General features: G+C 41.6%; 1 protein-coding gene and 1 long non-coding RNA gene across 4 annotated transcripts in view; one reads left to right on the top strand and one right to left on the bottom strand.

Annotated features, from left to right (window-relative positions):
• Window positions 1–26,725, bottom strand: part of si:ch211-183d21.1 (uncharacterized) — a 32,188-nt gene continuing 5,463 nt past the window's right edge. The window contains exons 6-12 of one of the 2 annotated variants that reach the window (XM_035748270.2): window positions 21,658–21,931; window positions 21,248–21,443; window positions 20,205–20,389; window positions 19,789–19,884; window positions 14,681–14,830; window positions 1,909–2,002; window positions 1–1,600 (exon numbers count right to left, since the gene is read on the bottom strand). In XM_035748270.2, the coding sequence (XP_035604163.1) occupies window positions 1,537–1,600; window positions 1,909–2,002; window positions 14,681–14,830; window positions 19,789–19,884; window positions 20,205–20,389; window positions 21,248–21,443; window positions 21,658–21,931 (1,059 nt within the window). In that variant the 3' untranslated portion in view covers window positions 1–1,536. The remainder of the gene's footprint in view (window positions 1,601–1,908; window positions 2,003–14,680; window positions 14,831–19,788; window positions 19,885–20,204; window positions 20,390–21,247; window positions 21,444–21,657; window positions 21,932–26,725) is intronic. The other variant, XM_035748276.2, reaches the window with a different exon arrangement.
• On the top strand, window positions 2,009–4,548 carry LOC127914026 (uncharacterized). Of its 2 annotated transcripts, XR_008087646.1 has the most exons (5): window positions 2,009–3,469; window positions 3,623–3,783; window positions 3,829–3,943; window positions 4,082–4,173; window positions 4,243–4,548. It is a non-coding gene; the product is annotated as an uncharacterized LOC127914026 (long non-coding RNA). The 2 variants fall into 2 exon arrangements; XR_008087653.1 differs by lacking the exon at window positions 3,623–3,783 and having other exon boundaries at window positions 3,852–3,943.

Here is a 26,725-nt window from a genome sequence, read left to right as displayed (position 1 = left end):
TACATCTAAAGAAATATCAATTTATTTGAATACAAACTTAGCTACATGGCATGAAAAAATATATCTACCAAAGTGCATTCAATTGAAATGTACTAACACGATTACGAGGTTTAAAAAGAGCAATAAAATGACAAAAAAATGACATTCTTCAAATTCCCTTTACATGAAGTATTGATCTAGATTCATTTGGCCATAAAAACAAAAACAATGAGACATTTCAAAGCAGTTTAACAATTATTTTGATAGCAAAGCCACAAACGGTTCTATTATTTTATAAAGAGCAAATCCAGGGCAAAAACAAGGCTGTGCTATGACCACTAAACTTTAAAGAACTGGAGTGATTGTGTTGTATAGGGCAGTCCTTAAATCGTTGAAAACCACCGTCTTACGCTATTCCATGGCAAGGAGCTGATCAAAGTTAATTTGCTTCCAGCAGATTGAAAATAATATAATTGAATACAAAAGGGGACAGCCTGGTATTTGCTCTGAATTTGATCATGAACATTTCGGCAAACCTATATTTACTTCCAATTGTGTCTTTAACAGTAAATACCCCTTTTCATATGATTGGTTGTATTTATGGTTGCTTCTACAGTTCAGTTCCCCCTGAGAACATTTAAAACAAATTTACACACAAGGCTCTCACAGACATTGCTATAGTTCTTCTCTACAAAATACTCATCAGATCAGGCCTTTTTGACCTCATATAAAAGTAAAAAGGCACAATAGCAGTTTGCAAGCCAGCTAAAATACAAACGGTTTCAAATTAATACAGACCAATTTTTCCAATAATGAAAATACTATTCTTATTAAATTATAATTTCTAACAGTTTTGTGGGGGGTGGTATCATAAAATAGCTTTGTGCTTATAAAGTACTCCATAGCTCCAGGAGAGGAGAGACTCCATATGGTCTTTCATATTCCTTTTCTTCTATTCCTCAACTAATAGAATGTAAATAACATATATTCTGCCAAATGTAATAAAAAAAAATATTTAAAAAAAAAGATGGTTACAGACTGTAATCACTGGTTCATCACAAGCATTCACATTTTAACCAAACAAATCAACAGAACTTTCAGTACCGGTAACTCATGATTGCTTTTTAGATTTGTAGTCTTGTTACTTCATACACTTTCAGATAGATTTAATAAAAATAGAATATGAAGGAGAAAAAAAATGTAGGCACGAGACAGTGAAACCATGATTATGACATAGTAGTAAAACTAGTGCAACATTTACTGGGAATTATGATGTAGGGAATGTAAAAGCATGGCAATTCGTAACACATTTACAAAAATGGTGCTGGTCCCTTATCTAGTGGGAGATCCCCATTCAAAAACACAGACAAAAGAACACAATGTCTGAAAAAAGACAGGCAGGACAACTTCCCTTCACTCACCAGCGTTAAAGAATGCTCCTTCACACGCACACACACACACACACACACACACACACACACACACACACACACACACACACACACACACACACACACACACACACACACACACACACACACACACACACACACACACTTAAAGTTCAGAAAGTCCCTCTCCATGCTCATTCAACTCCATGGAGTAATAGTCCAGTGGTCGCCTAAGGACAAAAAGCATCCACAGGTTTTGACAACTGCTACAACGGCACAATTATTAAGTGAATAAACTGAAGTATATTGTTTTCTCAGAAGGGTTGAGGCAAGATAATGATAGCGAATCATGTTTCTATTCACATTGGCGTAAAAGGGCCATCTGTGTAACTATTATGTACAGCTGCATACAGTGAAATGAGGCCTCTTCACTTAACCACTGAGGCAGGATGTGTGCGTACATAAGCACGTCTGAGTATGTATGCACATTGGAGACTGTGCGTGTGTGGCTTGAATGTGTGTTTGTGTATGGTCTCACCTCTTTTTGTAGAGGTAGGTAAAGAGGGCTGCCCCCAGTCCCAGTAGCAGTAGAGCTCCAAGCACCAGGCCAATATGAAGGCCCAGGGCAGACTCTGAAAAGAACCAAAAGCATCAGTCAGCTAAGCCTAAAAAGCCATTTAAATGGAGATTCTCTAAGCTTACAGAGAAGGCTTAGTCTGTGTCTAGGAAACCAGCCCATAGGAAATAAACCTGCACACTGAACTATGCTCCCAAAATGAGCACATTCGACTCACATTGTCAGCCATGCTTATCTTAAAAATAAAAAAAAAACACCAGGAGAGCTCTGTGCATGCTAGGGTCCATGAACTCATATCTGAAGTCTCCAATATCTGGTATGACCATTGGCTATGTCTAAATCTGTACAAAGATCGCCACCTTCTGGACAATAATGGTCATGTGAGTTAAGAATCTGTCCTTCATGGGAAAACCTTTGCACATATTTCCACAGTTAATAACTGAAATACTCAATCTTGACATAGCAGCTACAGATAATCTATCCGACTGGACTGAGTAAAGGGTACAGATGATCTGTAAAAATACAGTGTAATGCTGGAGGACTAAACTAAATGCCTCCAGCGCTGTCCTGTGGGTTGGTTTGTTTTCATTCCATCCAATATCCTTGTCTTTGATTGGCTCTTCACCAATATCTTTAGTCTTCATTTGTTGTTAGTTGAGTTGTAGAAGGCCTAAGTACAAATTAACACTAGTGGTCAGTGTGTGGTGTGTTCTCCGGGGGTATTTTCCTTAGTCGATGAGTGTAGCAAAACATTTTGCACCGTAGCAAAAAGCTTTACTCCAAATGGAAACAATTTTGGTCCGAAAACTACATTATCTATTGGACAAATTCAGGAAGGTCCCTCCCTGTTTCTGTCCGTTTAGTTATGTTTGCTTACTCGTGAATATACCCATGTTAAGGCAATGAGATATTTCCTCCAACCAACGTTTGCTCACACATATCAAGAGGATCAACTGAACTTTATATATGGTTGCAAGAGATTGCCTTTCTGTTGTGAGTCTCTCATACACAATCAATCTTAAACTTCTATTCTAAACTTTTATATAAATGTAGATTTTGTTTAAACTATTTCAAAAAATGTTCTGTCTATAGGTATTCAATAAAGCTTTATAAGTGTGGTGTGTTCAGGCGGTTTGAGTATGCCGGGTTAAGACCAGGGTTGTGTTCAATAGGGAAAACTGTAGCAAAACATTTCAGGACGCTGTGCAGCCAAAAATGAAAACTTAGGTACATTAACCTGAAGAAAATAAATAAAAAGACCCTGGGCAGGCTAAGGGCAGTCACATAGGGAGGTTAAGGGCAGTCACATAGGGAGGCTAAGGGCAGTCACATAGGGAGGTTAAGGGCAGTCACATAGGGAGGTTAAGGGCAGTCACATAGGGAGGTTAAGGGCAGTCACATAGGGAGGTTAAGGGCAGTCACATAGGGAGGTTAAGGGCAGTCACATAGGGAGGTTAAGGGCAGTCACATAGGGAGGTTAAGGGCAGTCACATAGGGAGGTTAAGGGCAGTCACATAGGGAGGTTAAGGGCAGTCACACAGGGAGGTTAAGGGCAGTCACACAGGGAGGTTAAGGGCAGTCACACAGGGAGGCTAAAGGCAGGGAGGTTAAGGGCAGTCACACAGGGAGGTTAAGGGCAGTCACACAGGGAGGTTAAGGGCAGTCACACAGGGAGGTTAAGGGCAGTCACATAGGGAGGTTAAGGGCAGTCACATAGGGAGGTTAAGGGCAGTCACACAGGGAGGTTAAGGGCAGTCACACAGGGAGGTTAAGGGCAGTCACACAGGGAGGCTAAGGGCAGTCACACAGGGAGGCTAAAGGCAGTCACACGGGGAGGTTAAGGGCAGTCACACGGGAGGTTAAGGGCAGTCACACAGGGAGGTTAAGGGCAGTCACACAGGGAGGTTAAGGGCAGTCACATAGGGAGGTTAAGGGCAGTCACATAGGGAGGTTAAGGGCAGTCACATAGGGAGGTTAAGGGCAGTCACATAGGGAGGTTAAGGGCAGTCACACAGGGAGGTTAAGGGCAGTCACACAGGGAGGTTAATGGCAGTCACACAGGGAGGTTAAGGGCAGTCACATAGGGAGGTTAAGGGCAGTCACATAGGGAGGCTAAGGGCAGTCACATAGGGAGGTTAAGGGCAGTCACATAGGGAGGTTAAGGGCAGTCACATAGGGAGGTTAAGGGCAGTCACATAGGGAGGTTAAGGGCAGTCACATAGGGAGGTTAAGGGCAGTCACATAGGGAGGCTAAGGGCAGTCACATAGGGAGGCTAAGGGCAGTCACATAGGGAGGTTAAGGGCAGTCACATAGGGAGGTTAAGGGCAGTCACATAGGGAGGTTAAGGGCAGTCACATAGGGAGGTTAAGGGCAGTAGTAAAACCAAAGATGGACGAATATTACATCTCCAGTCTTTTCAGCGGCTAGTACAGTGCCTATAGAGTTGCGTTCCAACGTGGGATTGAAATAGATGTTATTGTAATTTTGTCATTGATCTAAAATACTCCATAATGTCAAAGTGAAAAGAAAATTCCACAAATTAACACAAATGTAATCATTTCTAATTGTATAAAGACAATTATTTGGTTGCAATTTTGTAATATTTTATATCAAGGGCGGTCAAACATCCTCCAGGAGAGCTACTGGATGTACAGGCTTTTGTTCAAGCCCCGCTCTAACGCACCTCATTGTAGCCTAAACATCAGCTGCTCAACAGGGCCTTGATAAGCAGACTCGGGTGTGTGTTAGGGCTAGATCTAAAGCCTGCACACCCAGTAGCTTCCAGATGGATGGTTGACCATGTGTTTTATACAGTAGCCTAACAGTGCAGTTATTCTACTTTTTGGTGGGTTTGGTGCCTTGATCAAGGACACAACGTCAGGAGATCGTAGGCAAACATGGGATTAGAGACCAGTGGCCTTCTAATGTCAATACCAGATTATTCAGACTTTCATGTAGGCTACATAGACGCCACCAATTATTGGTCAAGGAGATTTGGTTAAAAGTCATGAAATTCCATCTGCCAAAATGTGTATAAACCCTTAACAGTGAATAATCAAAAATGTCTCTATAGCAGAATGTAATTTGGGAATTTCTGTGAACATAGTTTAAATGGACCAACTGGAGAAAAGACAGTTCCTGCACCTCTTTCATCCCAAGTCAAGCACTGGTTACGTAAGTATTCTAGGGCCCTATAAAACACAGAAGGAATCCAGACAAAAACATACATTAGTAAAGGTCTGTCAGTCAAGTATTCAAAAGCCCAGGGAACTTTTTGAAAGCCTCATAAAAAAAAGAGAAGTGATTGGTCGATGGGTAACAATAACAAAACAGACATTGAATACATATTTAAGCTTGGTCAAGTTAATAATTATTCTGTGGATGATGTATTAAACCACCCAGACACTAGAAAGATAAAGTTGTCCTTCTGAGCTGCTGGGGGGGGGAAGGAAACTCCTTAGGGAGGTCACCATGTCACCATGAGGCCAGTATGGTCTAGTACGGTGTCATGGCAAAATAAATAGTGGGGGTACGCCGTACCGGTAAAACATGAGCCCATCACAATAGTGAAAACAATATGTCAGGAAAACTGTAGGCTATTACACCATGATGTATCATTACCATTTGTCAGAGGCATGAAATATTAGCGAATGGCATATAGCCTATGCTATAAAATGCGATGTGAACACTTACATTTTGCCAAGGCAGATATGAGTGGCCGACACAGACAGCAGTGGACGCATAAATTCGGGCCTAATGACAAATCGCCAAATGTCATTATACTTTTGGGTGTTTTGTGTAACAGATGTCTCTTTCCATTCACCACTGTTTGGAGGCTGGAAATATGCTGCGAGTGGATGAACGTGCGCAGGTAGCCTAGTAAAGGATCCCTTTGAAGTGTTTTGACAATTAGATGAAAACATCATGACTGGTTGTGTTTATGCCACAACAAAAAGGTAATAAATACATTTTAAAAGTTAAATGATACATCTTTATGACTTTATAGGGATTCTAAATATAATTATATGATAAGGCCCAACAGCCTGCCGGCCTGCCCATATAGCAGCTCTCAGCCGCCTAAACGAATGCAGAATTTTCTGAGCTGAACTTCCCAAGATGCACCTCCAACAACACATAACACCTCACATTAGTCTGCCCAAAAACAATGATAACTTCTCCCGCCCAGTGGCATGAGGGCTATTTAGGTGAACGTTGATGTCGCACCATAAGCAGTGCCCACTTTACCAAAGGCAGGGGCAGAAAATATACTTAACAAAAATATTAAAAGGCAACAGGTAAAGGGTTGGTCCCATGTTTTATGAGCTGAAATAAAAGATCCCAGAAATTCTCCATACGCACAAGAAGCTTATTTCTCTCAAATGTTAAGCACAAAGTTGTTAAGCATTTCTCCTTTGCCAAGATAATCCATCCAACTGACAAGTGTGGCATATCAATATGCTGATTAAACAACATTATCATTACACAGGTTCACCTCGAGCTGGGGACAAAAGGCCACACTAAAATGTGCAGTTTTGTCAACACAATGCCACAGATGTCTCAAGTTTTGAGGGAGTGTACAATTGGCATGCTGACTGCAGGAATGTCCACAAGAGCTGTTGCCAGAGAGATGCAGCACTCCACCAAATGTATTTAACATAAATTATGTAGCCTACGGTAGAAAGAGTTATATATACCCTGTGGTTTTTCTGTAACCCATAGACTGGAGACCAGAAAGCAATTCAGTCTATGGGTAAAAGTTCAGCAGTTCAGAAAGCAATTCATTTCAACAAACGTCTTAATTTGAATTAAACTTAACTAAAAACAAGGAGGGCTTTGTTGGAGCATAATTCTTCCTTTAAAAAATTAAATAAATAAAAAATAGAGGTAGGCCTACCTGTTTGACGGACGCAATTATGCAAATCCATAGATTTGTCGTATAACCAAATCCTTGAATATCGGTCACCATGCACTCTTTAAATGCCTCCGTGTCTGGGTTTTGGTGTGGTACCAGATAATATAAAAGCATTCTATAACAATGCTTAAGTCCATAATACCTTATGCTAGAAACAAGCTTTACAATGCCCTCAAAAGACGTGACTGATGCACATGGGGATATATTGATTAGTCTCGATGACATTCTGAAAATGAGCCGTGGCCTTCAGCAATTGGAGACAAAAAAATATATATACGTTCCTATTTTGTCCCTATTAATTGAGCTTTTCACTTTCTGAAAATGTTAAAAACCAAGGCAGCTTTTAAGGATGCAGTTCTGTCGTTGGGTTAAGCGACGGCCGAGTCGCCAGCAGTTTTCTGCACCGGTCGAGCCTCTGTCTGTGTGGAAAGGTACATTTTGAAAGTGCAATGCTTAGATTCATAATGATGTCTAATATTTCATTATTTGCAAACAGCAACCGTTTCATTGCAAACAAGACACTCTGGTTTGACATTGGAGAAATACAGTGCCTATTTCTCTGTCCAGTCTTCCCTGAAACATCGATTTTGATTATCCACCTTTCTTTGGAGACTTTCAGAGTGACATTTTCTTGATTGCAAGCAGTTCTTCCCCAATCTATGCTCAAAGAAATATAGAAAACTAATTTCAAAAGAGACATTGGTGAATTTGTCAGTGTAATCAGAATGAAAATATTAGGATATGTTATTGACGTTGAACTAATTATATAGCCTAGTAACCAGATACTTTGAATGTATCATAGGCCTTTGAATTGGGCTGCTATTATGTTCTGCCGACTATAAGCTGAGAAACTAATTGGCCTGAGGCCAAACCCCACTGTACATTATTTTAGATTAGCAGGGATAGGAGGTGGTGGACATTTTGTGTCTCGCCTAGGGCGGCAGAACTTCCAGGGCCGGGCCGGTTAGGCAGATACATTTTTTTGAGTGCATGTGCGTGCACACATAGGTGGTCCTGTACTGGGAAGAAATGTAATCTACTTTCACCCCTGGTTCAATGGCTGTGATGGGAGAAAACTGAGGATGGATCAACAACATTGTAGTTACTCCACAATAATGACCTAAATGACAGAGTGAAAAGAATAAAAATATTCCAGAACATGCAACAAGGCACTAAAGTAATACTGCAAAGAAACAGCAAAGGAATACACTTTTTGGCCTAAATGCAAAGCCTTATGTTTGGGGACAATCCAAAAATTTAGTAACTGCCTGCTTATTTTCAAGCATGGTGATTGCTGCTTCATGGTATGGGTATGCCGGACATCGGCAAAGACGGGAGTTTTTCAGGATGAAAAAACCCCAAAATGGAGTTGAACAGGAAAAATCTGTCTGCTTTACACCAGACACTGGGAGAGAAATTCACTTTTCAGCAGGACAATAACCTACAACACAAAGTAAAATCTACACTGGAGTTGCTTACCAGTAGTGGCCAAGTTAAAGTTTTGACTTAAATCTGCATGAAAATCTATGGTAAGACTTGAAAATTGTTGTCCCCAACACCTTGACAGTGCCTGAAAATAATAATGGGCAAATATTACACAATACAGGTGTGCAAAGCTCTTAGACTTGCCTAAGAAGATTCACAGCTGTAATCGCTGCCAAAGGTGTTTCAAACATGTATTGACTCAGGGGGTGAATACTTATATAATCAAGGTATAGTAGTGTTTCATATATACACTGCTCAAACAAATAAAGGGAACACTTAAACAACACAATGTAACTCCAAGTCAATCACACTTCTGTGAAATCAAACTGTCCACTTAGGAAGCAACGCTCATTGACAATACATCTCACATGCTGTTGTGCAAATGGAATAGACAACAGGTGGAAATTATAGACAATTAGCAAGACACCCCCAATAAAGGAGTGGTTCTGCAGGTGGTGACCACAGACCACTTCTCAGTTCCTATGCTTCCTGGCTGATGTTTTGGTCACTTTTGAATGCTGGCGGTGCTTTCACTCTAGTAGCCACACAAGTGGCTCAGGTAGTGCAGCTCATCCAGGATGGCACATCAATGCGAGCTGTGGCAAGAAGGTTTGCTGTGTCTGTCAGCGTAGTGTCCAGAGCATGGAGGCGCTACCAGGAGACAGGCCAGTACATCAGGAGACATGGAGGAGGCCGTAGGAGGGCAACAACCCAGCAGCAGGACTGCTACCTCCGCCTTTGTGCAAGGAGGAGCAGGAGGAGCACTGCCAGAGCCCTGCAAAATGACCTCCAGCAGGCCACAAATGTGCATGTGTCTGCTCAAATGGTCAGAAACAGACTCCATGAGGGTGGTATGAGGGCCTGACGTCCACAGGTGGGGGTTGTGCTTACAGCCCAACACCGTGCAGGATGTTTGGCATTTGCCAGAGAACACCAAGATTGGCAAATTCACCACTGGCGCCCTGTGCTCTTCACAGATGAAAGCAGGTTCACACTGAGCACATGTGACAGACGTGACAGAGTCTGGAGACGCCGTGGAGAACGTTCTGCTGCCTGCAACATCCTCCAGCATGACCGGTTTGGCGGTGGGTCAGTCATGGTGTGGGGTGGGGTGGCATTTCTTTGGGGGGGTGCACAGCCCTCCATGTGCTCGCCAGAGGTAGCCTGACTGCCATTAGGTACCGAGATGCGATCTTCAGACCCCTTGTGAGACCATATGCTGGTGCGGTTGGCCCTGGGTTCCTCCTAATGCAAGACAATGCTAGACCTCATGTGGCTGGAGTGTGTCAGCAGTTCCTGCAAGAGGAAGGCATTGATGCTATGGACTGGCCCGCCCGTTCCCCAGACCTGAATCCAATTGAGCACATCTGGGACATCATGTCTCGCTCCATCCACCAACCACAGACTGTCCAGGAGTTGGCGGATGCTTTAGTCCAGGTCTGGGAGGGGATCCCTCATGAGACCATCTGCCACCTCATCAGGAGCATGCCCAGGCGTTGTAGGGAGATCATACAGGCACGTGGAGGCCACACACACTACTGAGCCTCATTTTGACAATACATCAAAGCTGGATCAGCCTATAGTGTGGTGTTCCACTCTAATTTTGAGTGTGACTCCAAATCCAGACCTCCATGGGTTGATAAATTTGATTTTATATATACACAAAATCCTACAATGTGATTTTCTGGATTTTTTCCCCTCATTTTGTCTTTCATGGTTGAAGTGTACCTATGATGAAAATTACAGGGCTCTCATCTTTTTATGTGGGAGAACTTGCACAATTGGTGGCTGACTAAATACTTTTTTGCCACACTATGTGTGTGTGTGTGTATATATCACACACACACACACACACACACACACACACACACACACACACACACACACACACACACACACACACACACACACACACACACACACACACACACACACACACACACACAGTACCAAATCTACACACACCCCATAATGACAAAGCGAAAACAGGTTTTTAGAGTTTTTTGCAAATTACAAATAAATAACACAAATACCTTATTTACATAAGTATTCCGACCCTTTGCTATGAGACTCGAAATTGAACTCAGGTGCATTATGTTTCCTTTGATTATCCTTGACATGTTTCTGCAACTTGATTTGAGTCCACCTGTGGTAAAATGATTGGACATGATTTGGAAAGGCATGCATGTCAGAGCAAAAACCAAGCCATGAGGTCAAAGGAATTGTCCGTAGAGCTCCAAGACAGGAGATTGTGTCGAAGCACAGATCTGGGGAAGGATACCAAAACATTTTTGCAGCATTGAAGGTCCCCAAGAACACAGTGGCCTCCATCCATCAAAGTGGCCAGTGATTTCAAGACAGTTGAAGTCAGATGTTGACATACACCTTAGCCAAATACATTTAAACTCATTTTTCACAATTCCTGACATTTAATCCTAGTAAAAATTCCCTGTCTTGGGTCAGTTAGGATCATCACTTTATTTTAAGAATGTGAAAAGTCAGAATAATAGTAGATAAATATTTCTTTCAGCTTTTATTTCTTTCATCACATTCCCAGTGGGTCAAAAGTTTACATACACTCAATTAGTATTTAGTAGCATTGTCTTTAAATTGTTTAACTTGAGTCAAACATTTCAGGTAGCCTTCCACAAGCTTCCCACAATAAGTTGGGTGAATTTTGGCCAATTCCTCCTGACAGATCTGGTGTAACTGAGTCAGATTTGAAGGCCTCCTTGCTCGCACACGCTTTTTCAGTTCTGCCAACAAATGTTCTTTGGGATTGAGGTCAGGGCTTTGTGATATCTTGACTTTGTTGTCCTTAAGCCATTTTGCCACAACTTTGAAAGTATGCTTGGGGTCATTGTCCATTTGGAAGACCCATTTGTGACCAAGCTTTATCTTCCTGACTGATGTCTTGAGATGTTGCTTCAATATATCCACATAATTTTCCAACCTCATGATGCCTTCTATTTTGTGAAGTGCACCAGTCCCTCCTGCAGCAAAGCACCCCCACAACATGATGCCGCCACCATTGTGCTTCACGGTTGGGATGGTGTTCTTCGGCTTGCAAGCCTCCCCCTTTCTCCTCCAAACATAACGATGGTCATTATGGCCAAACAGTTCTATTTTCGTTTCCTCAGACCAGAGGACATTTCTCCAAAAAGTATGATCTGTGTCCCCATGTGCAGATGCAAACCGTAGTCTGGCTTTTTTATGCCGGTTTTGGAGCAGTGGCTTCTTCCTTGCTGAGCAGCCTTTCAGGTTATGTCGATATAGGACTTGTTTTACTGTGGATATAGATACTTTTGTACCTGTTTCCTCCAGCATCTTCACAAGGTCCTTTGCTGTTGTTCTGGGATGGATTTGCACTTTTCGCACCAAAGTACGCTCATCTCTAGGAGACAGAACGCGGCTCCTTCCTGAGCGGTATGACGGCTGCGTGGTCCCATGGTGTTTATACTTGCATACTATTGTTTGTACAGATGAATGTGGTACCTTCAGGCATTTGGAAATTGCTCCCAAGGATGAAACAGACTTGTGGAGGTCTACCATTTGTTTCTGAGGTCTTGGCTGATTTCTTTTAATTTTCCCATGATGTCAAGCAAAGAGGCACTGAGCTTGAAGGTAGGCCTTGAAATACATCCACAGGTACACCTTTCAATTGACTCAAATGATGTCAATAAGCCTATCAGAAGCTTCTAAAGCCATGCCATCAATTTTCCAAGCTGTTTAAATGCACAGTCAACTTAGTGTATGTAAACTTCTGATCCACTGGAATTGTGATAGTGAATTATAAGTGAAATAATCTGTCTGTAAACAAATTACACGTGTCATGCACAAAATAGATGTCCTAACTGATCCACCCTCTAAAAAGTCCTCTCCTGTTCCCAGTGTCAATTCCTTCCTGATATGAACTGAAGCCATGTCTCATTTGTCGTCTAATCCAGTGGCGCAATGAATGTTTCCTCTCCAAGCACCGAGTAGCCCTGTCCATTTTCTCTCATTACCTAACCGACTTCCCAAAACTATAGCTTTTTAGCAAGAAATTTGTGGAGTGGTTGAAAAACGAGTTAATGACTCCATCCTAATTGTATGTGAACTTCCGACTTCAAAAGTTACATTACATTTAACATTTACATTTAAGTCATTTAGCAGACGCTCTTATCCAGAGCGACTTACAAATTGGTGCATTCACCTTATGACATCCAGTGGAACAGCCACTTTACAATAGTGCATCTAAATCTTTTGGGGGGGGGGGTGTGAGAAGGATTACTTATCCTATCCTAGGTATTCCTTAAAGAGGTGGGGTTTCAACACACCTACTCATTCAAGGGTTTTTCTTTATTTTCACTATTTTCTACATTGTAGAATAGTGAAAACACTATGAAATAACACATATGGAATCATGTAGTAACCAGAAAGTGTTAAACAAATGAACATTTATTTAATGAGATTCTTCAAAGTAGCCATCCTATACAGAAGATAGCCCTATTTAAAAAAAAAGTTTACTTCTGACTTCAACTGTATATAGGCAGCGGCCTCTATGTTCTAGTGATGGCTATTTAGCAGTCTGATGGCCTTGAGATAGAAGCTGTTTTTCAGTCTCTCGGTCCCAGCTTTGATGCACCTGTACTGACCTCGCCTTCTGGATGATAGCAGGGTGAACAAGCAGTGACTTGGGTGGCTGTTGTCCTTGCTGATCTTTTCGGCCTTCCTGTGACATCAGGTGCTGTAGGTGTCCTGGAGGGCAGATGGTTTGCTCCCGGTGATGCGTTGGACAGACTGCACTACCTTCTGGAAAGCCCTGCGGTTGCGGGTGGTGCAGTTGCCATACCAAGCAGCGATACAGCACTACAGGATGCTCTCAATTGTGCATCTGTAAAAGTTTGTGAGGGTTTTAGGTGCCAAGCCACATTTCTTTAGCCTCCTGAGGTTGAAGAGGCGCTGTTTCGCCTTCTTCACCACACTGCTTGTGTAGGTGAGCCATTTCAGTTTGTCTGTGATGTGTAAGCCGAGGAACTTGAAGCTTTCCACCTTCTCCACTGCGGTCCCGTCGATGTGAATAGGGTCGTGCTCCCTCTGCTGTTTCCTGAAGGCAGCAATCATCTCCTTTGTTTTGATGATGTTGAATGAGAGGTTATTGCATCTGTTGGTGACAAATACCTTAAAAAAAAGGAAGTGGCGTGGATCGGGAAAAACAGTCAGTATTTGGTGTGACCATTTGCCTCACTCAGCACGACACATCTCCTTTGCATAGAATTGATCAAGCTGTTGATTGTGGCCTGTGGAATGTTGTCCCACTCCTCTTCAATGGCTGTGCGAAGTTGCTGGATATTGCCAGAGCATACTAAACATGCTCAATGGGTGACATGTCTGGTAAGTATGCAGGTCATGTAAGAACTGGGACATATTCGGCTTCCAGGAAATATGTACAGATCCTTGGAACATGGGGCTGTGCATTATTATGCTGAAACATGAGGTGATGGCGGCAGATGAATGGCACAATAGTTGGCCTCAGGATCTCGTCATGGTATCTATGTGCATTCAAATTGACATTGATAAAATGCAAATGTGTTCATTGTCCATAGCTTATGCCTGCCCATACCATAACCCCACATGGGGCACTCTGTTCACAATGTTGACATCAGCAAACCGCTCGCCCACACAACGCCATTCAGGTGAAATGAAGAACGCTATCTTCTTCATCACCTAACGTATTGCACAAGTTGACTGCAGGTAATTTACTTAAAAAGTAGCTACAATTATACAAAGTGTATTAAAACACTTCAAAAGAAAGTTTCAAATGGTATTGACAAACACCTGGTATACCTACCGCCCAAGTCTAACACTCACTCGTCTTTCCCTTTCATTTTAGTAGACACATTTTGTCAAAATGATAAAATCACACAATGCAACAAGGGATGTAGCCTACAGTCAGAGATATACCATGTTGATTGGCAGGTCGAATGATGTACAATGGGGTTGCAATGTAAAAGTGGGAGGCAAAGATCAGGTCGGTTCCATTCCTCCTCGCTCGGCAGAGATTTCAGAAAAGCTAAAATTGTGAGCTATGTCAGGGGGGCTGACATAGTAAGGAAGAGAAGCAAGAATAACCAGAGGATGGGAAGGAGTGGCTCACCTCATTTGCCACTCTACTCTCCAACAGACACTTTTGATAGGATCACCTACTTTCGAAAGAACCTAATGAATCCCTACATGCAAAATATCAAATAAAATAATTGAAAGAGAACCTCCCTATTGCGGATAGTTTTCTTCCGCTTTGTGCCTCGTTAACACAACCCAGTTTAGTGAATGTTGTTCAAGCGGGGGCTCACCAGTGCTCATGCGTCGGTCAGTAGCCGGGCCGTTACAGGTGTCCCCCTGGGTGGGGGAGGTCTGGAGTATGAGGGCCCTCTGGTGGTCCGACAGGGCCTGGATGTTTCCCTGCACACGCAGCCACCCGGCAGCACAGGAGAAGTTGGCCACTGACACACACACACACACACACACACACACAAATGACTCTACTATTATAGAAAACATAAAACCAAATCCCACATCCTATTGCACAATGTTATGTGCGGGTATATCAATTAGGAAATGTATTATGAGTGTGCCCCAGTGGACGCTCATGAGAGGAGGAAGGGGAGGACCATCCTACTCAGTACATATTTTTTTTTATATATATATTTTTACATTATCCTTATTAATCAGACTGGTTTTTACATGGACGATACATTGGAGATAATATAAGACAAGTACTGGATACAATAGAACACTAGGAAATATCTGGGAAACCAGGCCTGGTATTCATAGCTGAATTTGAAAAGGCCTTAAAGTACGACTGGAGTTAAAGTACGACTGGAGTTTATATACAAATGCCTGCAATACTTCAATTTTGGAGAATCTCTTATAAAATGGGTTGAAGTTATATATTGTAACCCTAGGGGTAAAATAGTAAATAATGGCCACACTTCAGAAAGATTTAAACTGTCAAGAGGAATAAAACAAGGTTGTCCACCATTGGCATATCTATTCATCATTGCCATCAAAATGAAATGTTTGCTGTTAAAATCAGAGCCAACAATAATATGAAGGAATTAGAAATCCAGGGTTTAAAAACACAGGTGTCATTGTAAACTGATTATTGATGTTGTTTTCTTTTAAATCCACAAATAGAATCCCTCCACAGCTTCATATATGATCTAGATACTTTTTCTAACATCTCTGGATTAAAACCAAATTATGATAAGTATGATTAAGTATTGGATCACAAAAAAAAATACTTTTACATTACCGTGTAGATTACCAATAAAATGGTCAGATGGGTATGTGGACATACTCGGTATAGATATCCCGAAAGAAAGACATTCTCTCACAACATTACATTTGAATAGAAAGTCAACAAAAATAGACAAGATCTAGCTACCATGGAAAGGAAAATACAGTTGAAGTCGGAAGTTGACATACACCTTAGCCAAATACATTTAAACTCAGTGTTTCACAATTCCAGACATTTAATCCTAGTAAAAAAATCCCTGTGTTTGGTCAGTTAGGATCACCACTTTATTTTAAGAATGTGAAATTGTCAGAATAATAGTAGAGAGAAATATTTCTCTCAGCTATTATTTCTTCCATCACATTCTCAGTGGGTCAGTGGTTTGCATACACTCAATTAGTATTTGGTAGGATTGCCTTTAAATGATTTTACTTGGGTCAAATGTTTCAGGTAGCCTTCCACAAGCTTCCCACAATAAATTGGGTGAATTTTGGCCCATTCCTCCTGACAGAGCTGGTGTAACTGAATCAGGTTTTGTAGGCCTCCTTGCTCGCACACACTTTTTCAGTTCTGCCCACAAATGTTCTATGGGATTGAGGTCAGGGCTTTGTGATGTCCACTTCAATACCTTGACTTTGTTGCCCTTAAGCCAATTTTGCCACAACTTTGGAAGTATGCTTGGGGTCATTGACCATTTGGAAGACCCATTTGCAACCAAGCTTTATCTTCCTGACTAATGTCTTGAGATGTTGCTTCACTATATCCACATAATTTTCCATCCTCATGGCGCCATCTATTTTGCGAAGTGTACCAGTCCCTCCTGCAGCAAAGCACCCCCACAACACGATGCTGCCACCCCCATGTTTCACGGTTGGCATGGTGTTCTTTGGCTTGCAAGCCTCCCCCTTTTTACTCCAAATATGACAATGGTCATTATGGCCAAACAGTTACATTTTTGTTTCATCAGACCAGAGGGCAGTTCTCCAAAAAGCACAATCTTTGTCCCCATGTGCAGTTGCAAACCGTAGTCAGGCTTTTTATGGCGGTTTTGGAGCAGTGGCTTCTTCCTTGCTGAGCGGACTTTCAGGTTACATCAATATAGGACTCATTTTACTGTGGATATAGACTCTTTGTTACCTGTGTCCATCTCTAGGAGATGACCAAATACTTATTTTCAACCATAATTTGCAAATAAATAAATTAAAAATCCTACAATGTGATTTTTTTTCTAATTTTGTCTGTCATAGTTGAAGTGTACCTATGATGAAAATTACAGGCCTCTCATCTTTTTAAGTGGGAGAACATGCATAATTGGTGGCTGACTAAATTATTTTTTGCCCCACTGTATGTATGTATTTTTTTATTTCACCTTTATTTAACCAGGTAGGCTAGTTGAGAACAAGTTCTCATTTGCAACTGCGACCTGGCCAAGATAAAGCATAGCAGTGTGAACAGACAACACAGAGTTACACATGGAGTAAACAATTTAGCAAGTCAATAACACAGTAGAAAAAAATGGGCAGTCTATATACAATGTGTGCAAAAGGCATGAGGAGGTAGGCGAATAATACAATTTTGCAGATTAACACTGGTGATAAATGATCAGATGGGCATGTACAGGTAGAGATATTGGTGTGCAAAAGAGCAGAAAAGTAAATAAATAAAAACAGTATAAAAACAGTATGGGAATGAGGTAGGTGAAAAGGGTGAGCTATTTACCAATAGACTATGTACAGCTGCAGCGATCGGTTAGCTGCTCGGATAGCTGATGTTTGAAGTTGGTGAGGGAGATAAAAGTCTCCAACTTCAGCGATTTTTGCAATTCGTTCCAGTCACAGGCAGCAGAGTACTGGAACGAAAGGCGGCCAAATGAGGTGTTGGCTTTAGGGATGATCAGTGAGATACACCTGCTGGAGCGCGTGCTACGGATGGGTGTTGCCATCGTGACCAGTGAACTGAGATAAGGCGGAGCTTTACCTAGCATGGACTTGTAGATGACCTGAGCCAGTGGGTCTGGCGACGAATAAGTAGTGAGGGCCAGCCGACTAGAGCATACAAGTCGCAGTGGTGGGTGGTATAAGGTGCTTTAGTGACAAAACGGATGGCACTGTGATAGACTGCATCCAGTTTGCTGAGTAGAGTGTTGGAAGCCATTTTGTAGATGACATCGCCGAAGTCGAGGATCGGTAGGATAGTCAGTTTTACTAGGGTAAGCTTGGCAGCGTGAGTGAAGGAGGCTTTGTTGCGGAATAGAAAGCCGACTCTGGATTTGATTTTTGATTGGAGATGTTTGATGTGAGTCTGGAAGGAGAGTTTGCAGTCTAGCCAGACACCTAGGTACTTATAGATGTCCACATATTCAAGGTTGGAACCATCCAGGGTGGTGATGCTAGTCGGGCATGCGGGTGCAGGCAGCGATCGGTTGAAAAGCATGCATTTGGTTTTACTCGCGTTTAGGAGCAGTTGGAGGCCACGGAAGGAGTGCTGTATGGCATTGAAGCTCGTTTGGAGGTTGGATAGCACAGTGTCCAATGACGGGCCGAAAGTATATAGAATGGTGTCGTCTGCGTAGAGGTGGATCAGGGAATCGCCCGCAGCAAGAGCAACATCATTGATATATACAGAGAAAAGAGTCGGCCCGAGAATTGAACCCTGTGGCACCCCCATAGAGACTGCCAGAGGACCGGACAGCATGCCCTCCGATTTGACACACTGAACTCTGTCTGCAAAGTAATTGGTGAACCAGGCAAGGCAGTCATCCGAAAAACCGAGGCTGTTGAGTCTGCCGATAAGAATTTGGTGATTGACAGAGTCGAAAGCCTTGGCGAGGTCGATGAAGACGGCTGCACAGTACTGTCTTTTATCGATGGCGGTTATGATATCATTTAGTACCTTGAGTGTGGCTGAGGTGCACCCGTGACCGGCTCGGAAACCAGATTGCACAGCGGAGAAGGTACGGTGGGATTCGAGATGGTCAGTGACCTGTTTGTTGACTTGGCTTTCAAGACCTTAGATAGGCAGGGCAGGATGGATATAGGTCTATAGCAGTTTGGGTCCAGGGTGTCTCCCCTTTGAAGAGGGGATGACTGCGGCAGCTTTGTATGCATGTATGCATGTATGTATGTATGTATGTATGTATGTATGTATATGTATGTATATGTATATATGTATATATATATATGTATGTATATGTATATATATATATATGTATATATATATATATATATATATATATATATATATATATGTATATATATGTATATATATATGTATATATATGTATATATGTATATATGTATATATATGTATATATATATATATATGTATATATATATATATATGTATATATATATATATATATATATATATATATATATATATATATATATATATATATATGTATATATATATATATATATGTATATATATATATATATATGTATATATATATATATATATGTATATATATATATATATATGTATATATATATATATATATATATATATATATATGTATATATATATATATATATATATATATATATATATATATGTATATATATATATATATATATATATATATATATATATATATATATATATATATATATATATATATGTATATATATATATATGTATATATATATATATATATATATATATATATATATATATATATATATATATATATATGGGATTGGAAATGATGCAGACAATTACATTAGTCGTCTCATCCAGTGGCGCAATGAATGTTTCCGCTCCAAGCACCGAGTAGCCCTGTCCATTTTCTCTCATTAATGTATGTAGAGTCTTCCCAGTCAAATCCTGTCCTGCCCTCAGTGGAAGTGTTGGAACTCTTTTCCAACACCATCCATCCATGATGAGCCTGTCCTCCACAGAACACCTCAACTCATGCCTCATTCAATCACGGCTGTGATCCCATCCCCACACTAAGTAGCCCTCTCATTCCCCATAATATGTCTATTAAATGTTTTAGATTAAAATAAAACAATGTTTTTTTTAAAACACACTTTGTCCTCTCTGTGCATTCTGCACCTATACCGTGAGTCTGCCATGTTCAAGTCACCAGCCTCCACTGGTGTGCCCTTGTTTTGCAACCCTGTGTGTTTGTTGTCTCTGTAATGTAAGAGTGTTGTGTCTCACCCTGCAGGTAGAGGGCAGAGATACCACAGTGACATCTTTCTTCCAGGTAGCCAGCCACATCCATCTCACTGTGACTCTGCACCAGCCCACTGCAGTCTGACACAGAAAGAGAGCAACAGATAGAGAGAAAGAAGAAAAGAGTGAGCTTTAGTATGGTTAAGAACGGTACATAAGCCATTAGAGATACTAATGATTTGAGACCACTTGATTGAACATTATACTATGTATTACGCACTTAAAAATGCAACACCTCGAATACGCTATATCAGACAAACTGTCTAGTCATGCAGCAGAATTATTCCTCTAATCATTCCGGAAATGTGTGCTACTAGCGTCAATTTCCATTTACACTTCCCTTTTCTTAAAATACTCATAAAAAGCCCAATTTCCCAAGAACTATGGATGACATGGCTTACTTCCTGGGTGCTCCTGCCAATCACCGGAGAGGGGTGCCAAGCATAGGTCGATGTCGCTGGAGAAGGCGGGGCTGGGGCAGATGTTGGTCAAGCGTGGGGTGGGGGAGGAGCTGGTCCAGGAGGAAGGGCTTCTCGCCTCACAGCAGGAGCAACGGCTGAGAGACACAGGACCTTCCTCCACTGACCTGTAGCGTACACAGAGATGCGCGTGCACACACATGCAAGGTATATTTATTGACACTAAGGCCTAGATTCAATCAGATTGATGTTAACTGGCGATAGTAGACACCCACATAGCTGATGTTCGAGATGTCGGAGGAGCTGCGTTTGAGCTGTCAAATCGGTGAGCAGCTGTTCTTGTGATCATTGCAACGAAGCCATACCTGTCCCACTCGCGTTAGAAGTTCAAAACGAGAAAGCGTAGCCTATATAGAAATAGGGCCGGGACGATACCAGTATCACTGGAAACCAGCTTTAACGTTGGAAACAAACATCATTATGTTGTCATCCAGAGTCACCTTTAATTTATTTTCCAAACTATAGCACACAATATTTTACATACAGCAGGTTTATAAAGGACCAAAGAGTTGTCTAATTCGTGTTTTCATTTTTGCCATGGAAAGAATATTGCGATACTGGTATCGTCTTGGCCCCAATAGAAATAATGATGCTCAAATTGAAAATCATTCAACAACAAAAAATAACGAGAATTTCTATCAGCCTAATTGTGGTGTAGATTACATCTCACATTCCATTGTTTGAACTTGTAAACAAGGCTGCATGCTATTTCTCTTAATCCGACTCGGTGCAGTCAATGGCAATGTCCGGTTTAGATATAATTGCGGCAGCCGCTTGTGGATTTGACAGCTTTCTAACGCATTTCCACCTCTGACACTGTAAAAAACATCAGCTATGCGGATGTCAGCTAAAGCGGATCGGACTGAACCGGGCCCGAAGAAAAGACTGTCTAGCTTCACTTGACCTATATACCTTTATGAAGAGTTTTATTCTCAGTAGTAAAGACAAGTGGATTTCATTCCTACCTGAGTACAGGCATCACCTGCTGCCCTCTGGTGGCTGAGAGTTTAATGAGAAGTCTCAGGTCATTACTGAACACTAGGGTGTCTCGGAGAGTGCTGTTGGTTAGGGTGGTACCAGCTCTACACACAGTGACTGTGTCAGAACACAGCACTACGGCTCCATTGGCCGGAATTGTGGCCCCCTCGGGAAACACCTGGTCTGTGAGAGAGATAGCGGAGAGATTATAGACCAGATGAGGGAGGGAACGTGTGAGAGAAATATACATTTTTCGTTCTATTTGTTCCGTTTATTTCTTTCCAGGTTAATGTTTATTAGGGCAACAAAACGTTTCAAAATGTTGTGCAAATAGTCCCTCCCCGTTTCACACCATTTCTTTTTGATTCAAGCCTAGTGAACATCACCCTGCTCTCACCTGCTCCGGTGACGTTCCCGATGAGGTAGAAGCCGTTGTGGTCGGTGAAACTGGTCAGGGGTAGGGCCATGGTCGTACCGGTGCGATTCTCTTCAAACACTGTCAGGACCAGGCCCTGTAGGGAGGTCAGGGGCGGTCCTAGCAGCTCCACAAACCCCCTCTGCCGGCTGTGGTTGGTCCAGCGAGCACCGCCCACCTCACTGATGACCACACCCTCAGGGGGAGGGGGTGGGCGGGGACAAGAGTTCTCCCTCAGAGGTGTGGGTGGGGCCACCTGAAGAACAATATAATTGATAGGCGTTCAATGGTACAATAGCTTGCCAATTGAACAGGTGCCCTGGCTATCTAATAGACAGACTGGGACCACCTCTGAAATATCTTCTTTCTAGTACACGGGAAGATGCCAGATAAGTGTTTTCATGTTTTCTTTCTAGTTAAGCAATGGCCAAACAATGAGCAAAATACAACTGGTTAGAGCAGGGTTGTGCCGATGTTGTCATACTTGTATTTGTGATCGTATCCATTTGTAAAATCACACCTGATACTCGTAATCAGATTTACTCGTGATCGGAAAACCCAGAAGTGTGGTTTAAATGCCGGTAAAGCCGATACCACAAGTGCACATTACTGCACTATCACTCAGAGTGCATCTCAGAGCACATCGTTATGTTCCTTCACACACATTGTTAAACGACCCGACATATGAAAATGCACATGATTTACTTACTCAGTCCAATTATCAACAGGCGGCTAATAAATAGCCTAATGCATGGCTGGCTTCTACTGCCTGCATTTATTCCAGGATTTAGAGATGAAGCTAGGCTAATTTACTTGCCCCATATATTGTTTCACTTTTTCACCCATATATTGTTTTCACTTCTTATGCCACAACATTTGATAAATTAAAATAAAAACCTACATTTGTCATTTTACTTTCTAATGATCTGACGCTCGGTAAACATGCCTGGGTGAGAAGAAATAATAATAGCAAGCAAGCATGCATGCATGCAGTGGCTTGGATCACGACAGACGACATCAGCAATGGACAGACAAAGTAGACCTACTAAACAACCCCGAGTAGACAGACTAAAACCACCACACAGCCTGAGCAAAGTCAACAGGAAATAACTAGATTGAACAACAACGACTAGCTACGGATTCTGATTTATACACAATGTCTGGAGAAGGGGAGACTTGTCCTAAGACGACTGACTGTGTGAGTGTCTGTTCAGGGGGAAAATGAGAGTGGCTTGTTCTAATCCAACCGCCCCGTTTCCTTACAGACAGAAGAACTAGCCAATAGTTGTTTGGAGCACACAGCACTTCACACTGTATGAGGGAGAGAGAGACGCGTGCTGGCAAGTGAAAACGTATTTTTTCCCCCAATCACGGATAATTACAAAAATACCCGTGTCATATTCGTATTTGGGAAATTCTCCATATCCGTTACAATACTTGTTTTGTCTGAGTACTCGACACAAGCATTTCGCTGCACTCGCAATAACATCTGCTAACCATGTGTATATGAACAATACATTTGATTTAGAGTGGTTCCATTCCAATAAGTTAACAAAATTGGAAGAGAGATAGATTTTTATAGTGAAAAGACTGCAAGTATCATTGAGGGCAAAGGGCATGGCATATTATGGTTGTTTTAGCATCCTTATTTATGCAATTATACTGAACAATAAATATAAAATGCAACAGCTTCAAATATTTTACTGAGTTAAGGTTTATATAAGGAAATCAGACAATTGAAATGAATTCTTTAGGCCCTAACCTATTGATTTCACGACTGGGAATACAGATATGCATAGGTTGGTACCTTAAAAAAAAAAAGATGGTGAGCCACACCCCTATCTGGTGTGACCACAGTTTGCCTCACGCAGCGCAACACATCTCCTTTGCATGTTTATTGTGGTCTGTGGAATGTTGTCCCACTCCTCTTCAATGGCTGTGCGAAGTTGCTGGATATTAGCGGGAACTGGAACACACGGTCGTACACGTCGATCCAGAGAATCCCAAACATACTCAATGGGTGATATGTCTGGTGAATATGCAGGCCATGGAAGAACAGGGACATTTTAAGCTTCCATGAATCGTGCAGAGATCCTTGCATCAAGGGGTTGTGCATTATCATGCTGAAACATGAGGTGATGGCGTCAGATGAATGGCACGACAATGGGCCTCAGGATCTCGTCACGGTATCTCTCTGCATTCAAATTGCCATTGATAAAATGCAAATGTCTTGGTTGTCCATAGCTTATGCCTGCCCATACCATAACCCCACTGCCACCATGGGGCACTCTGTTCACAACGTTGACATCAGCAAACCACTCGCCCCTACTACGCCATACACGTACGTACATTTACCAATTCTATTCTCTGACAACAGCTTTGGTGGACATTACTGCAGTCAGCATGCGAATTGCACTCTCCCTCAAAAGTTGAGACATCTGTGGCATTGTGTCGTGAGACAAAACTGCACAATTTAGAGTGGCCTTTTATTGTCCCCAGCACAAGGTGCACCTGTATAATGAATAGGGTTGCAAAGGGTCGGAAACTTTCCGGTAAATTTCAATACATTTGCCGGAGTGACCCTTTTTTTGTGGGATACACACAAGGCAATTCTAGGTCTTGTGGCATATTTTGGTTAAACTATCCCCAATTCAATGGAATTGCAACCCTGTGCGTGCACAGTGCATTCTTCCATCACATGTACAGCTGATTCTCAAGATCTTGCACACTAATGAGATATTATTGAGCCCACACTGCTACACTGTCTGAGCCAAGGACTACATGCTTTCTGGTAAGTTTGGACTATAATACTGGGTGGGGTGAATATATCTTATACGACATACATTATTTTTTTGTTAACTAGTAAATAGTAGCCTACAGCATTGTGTGTTTAAATCATTTCTAAGTTGTTAACAATTTCTGCTAGTTAGTTTTTGCTACCATGTGGGTTTTAGCTTGCTTAAGCCTGCTAACTAAGGAGTGTTCATTCACCTGTTTCCATACATGTTTAATTTAAAAACATTTCTTACAAAGGAGTTAATCTAACTGTTTAACTATTTATATGTACATTGTATTTGTTACAGGAAAATGCCACGGGCACTATCTGATGTGTGGAGACATTTACCTGCAGCTAATGTAGAACATTTACCTGCAGCTAATGTAGAAGGAAAAGCTGTTTACGTTTGCAAATACTGTGCCAAATCATATGCGAAGAATGCAACAAAGATGCAGAATCATCTGGCCAAGTGCATAAAGTTCCCTCAGAACTCACAACAAGCAACCTATGACAAAAGTCCTTCTACCTCTATTCGAGGTGAAAATTATGAATCAGACACCTTACCAATAGCAAAAGCTCATGGTCCTCCTGAATCAAAGTTTTTTGACTCAATGGAGAAACGTAGTCAGAGAAATGCTGATGAATGTCTTGCTCGAGCTGTGTATTCAACTGGTTCACCTCTGATGCACACAGGCAATGTGTATTGGAAGTAGAGGTCGACCAATTAATCGGAATGGCCAATTAATTAGGGACGATTTCAAGGTTTCATAACAATTGGAAATGTGTATTTTTGAACACCGATTTGGCCAATTTAATTATTATTATTTTTACACCTTTATTTAACTAGGCAAGTCAGTTAAGAACACATTCTTATTTTCAATCATGGCCTAAGAACGGGTGGGTTAACTGCCTTGTTCAGGGGCAGAATGACAGATTTTTACCTTGTCAGCTCGGGGATTCAATCTTGCAACCTTCCGGTTAACTAGTCCAACACTCTAACCACCTGCCTTACATTGCACTCCACGAGGAGCCTGCCTGTTACGTGAATGCAGTAAGAAGCAAAGGTAAGTTGCTAGCTAGCATTAAACTTATCTTATAAAAAACAATCAATCATAATCACTAGTTAACTACACATGGTTGATGATATTACCTGTCCTGCGTTGCATATAATCGATGCGGTGCGCATTCGCGAAAAAGGACTGTCGTTACTCTGTGTACCTAACCATAAACATAAACACATTAAAATCAATACACAAGTATATATTTTTTAAACCTGCATATTTAGTTAATATTGCTTGCTAACATGAATTTCTTTTAACTTGTGTCACTTCTCTTGCAACAGAGTCAGGGAATATGCAGCAGTTTGGGCTGCCGGGCTCGTTGCGAACTGTGTGAAGACTATTTCTTCCAAACAAAGACAGCCAACTTCGTCAAACGGGGGATGATTTAACAAAAGCGCATTTGCGAAAAAAAGCACAATCGTTGCACGAATGTACCTAACCATAAACATCAATGTCTTTCTTAAAATCAATACACAGAAGTATATATTTTTAAACCTGCATATTTATCTAAAATAAATCCAGGTTAGCAGGCAATATTAACCAGGTAATATCGTGTCACTTCTCTTGCGTTTTTTTGCACGCAGAGTCAGGGTATATGCAACAGTTTGGGCCGCCTGGCTCGTTGTGAACTAATTTGCCAGAATTTTACGTAATTATGACATAACATTGAAGGTTGTACAATGTAACAGCAATATTTAGACTTAGGGTTGCCACCCGTTAGATAAAATATGCAACGGTTCCGTATTTCACTGAAATAATAAATGTTTTGTTTTCGAAATGATAGTTTCCGGATTCGACCATATTAATGACCAAAGGCTCATATTTCTGTGTGTTATTATGTTATAATTAAGTCCATGATTTGATATTTGATAGAGCAGTCTGACTGAGCGATGGTAGAAAGCAATGAGCTGTTTATGACGTCAAGCCTATCAACTCCCGATGTTAGGTGTAACCGATGTGAAATGGCTAGCTAATTAGCGAGGTGCGCGCTAATACCGTTTCAAACGTCACTCGCTCTGAGACTTGGAGTAGTTGTTCACCTTGCTCTGCAAGGGCCGCGGATTTTGTGGAGCAATGGGTAACGATGCTTCGAGGGTGGCTGTTGTCGATGTGTTCCTGGTTCGAGCCCAGGTAGGGGCGAGGAGAGGGATGGAAGCTATACTGTTACACTGGCAATACTAAAGTGCCTATCCAATAGTCAAAGGTATATGAA

The sequence above is a fragment of the Oncorhynchus keta genome, chromosome 3 (assembly GCF_023373465.1).
Source record: "Oncorhynchus keta strain PuntledgeMale-10-30-2019 chromosome 3, Oket_V2, whole genome shotgun sequence".
In the NCBI taxonomy this organism is placed as follows: Eukaryota; Metazoa; Chordata; class Actinopteri; order Salmoniformes; family Salmonidae; genus Oncorhynchus; species Oncorhynchus keta.
The sequence above is the reverse complement of the archived record's forward strand: the minus strand, read 5'-3'. Positions and strand labels throughout refer to the sequence as shown.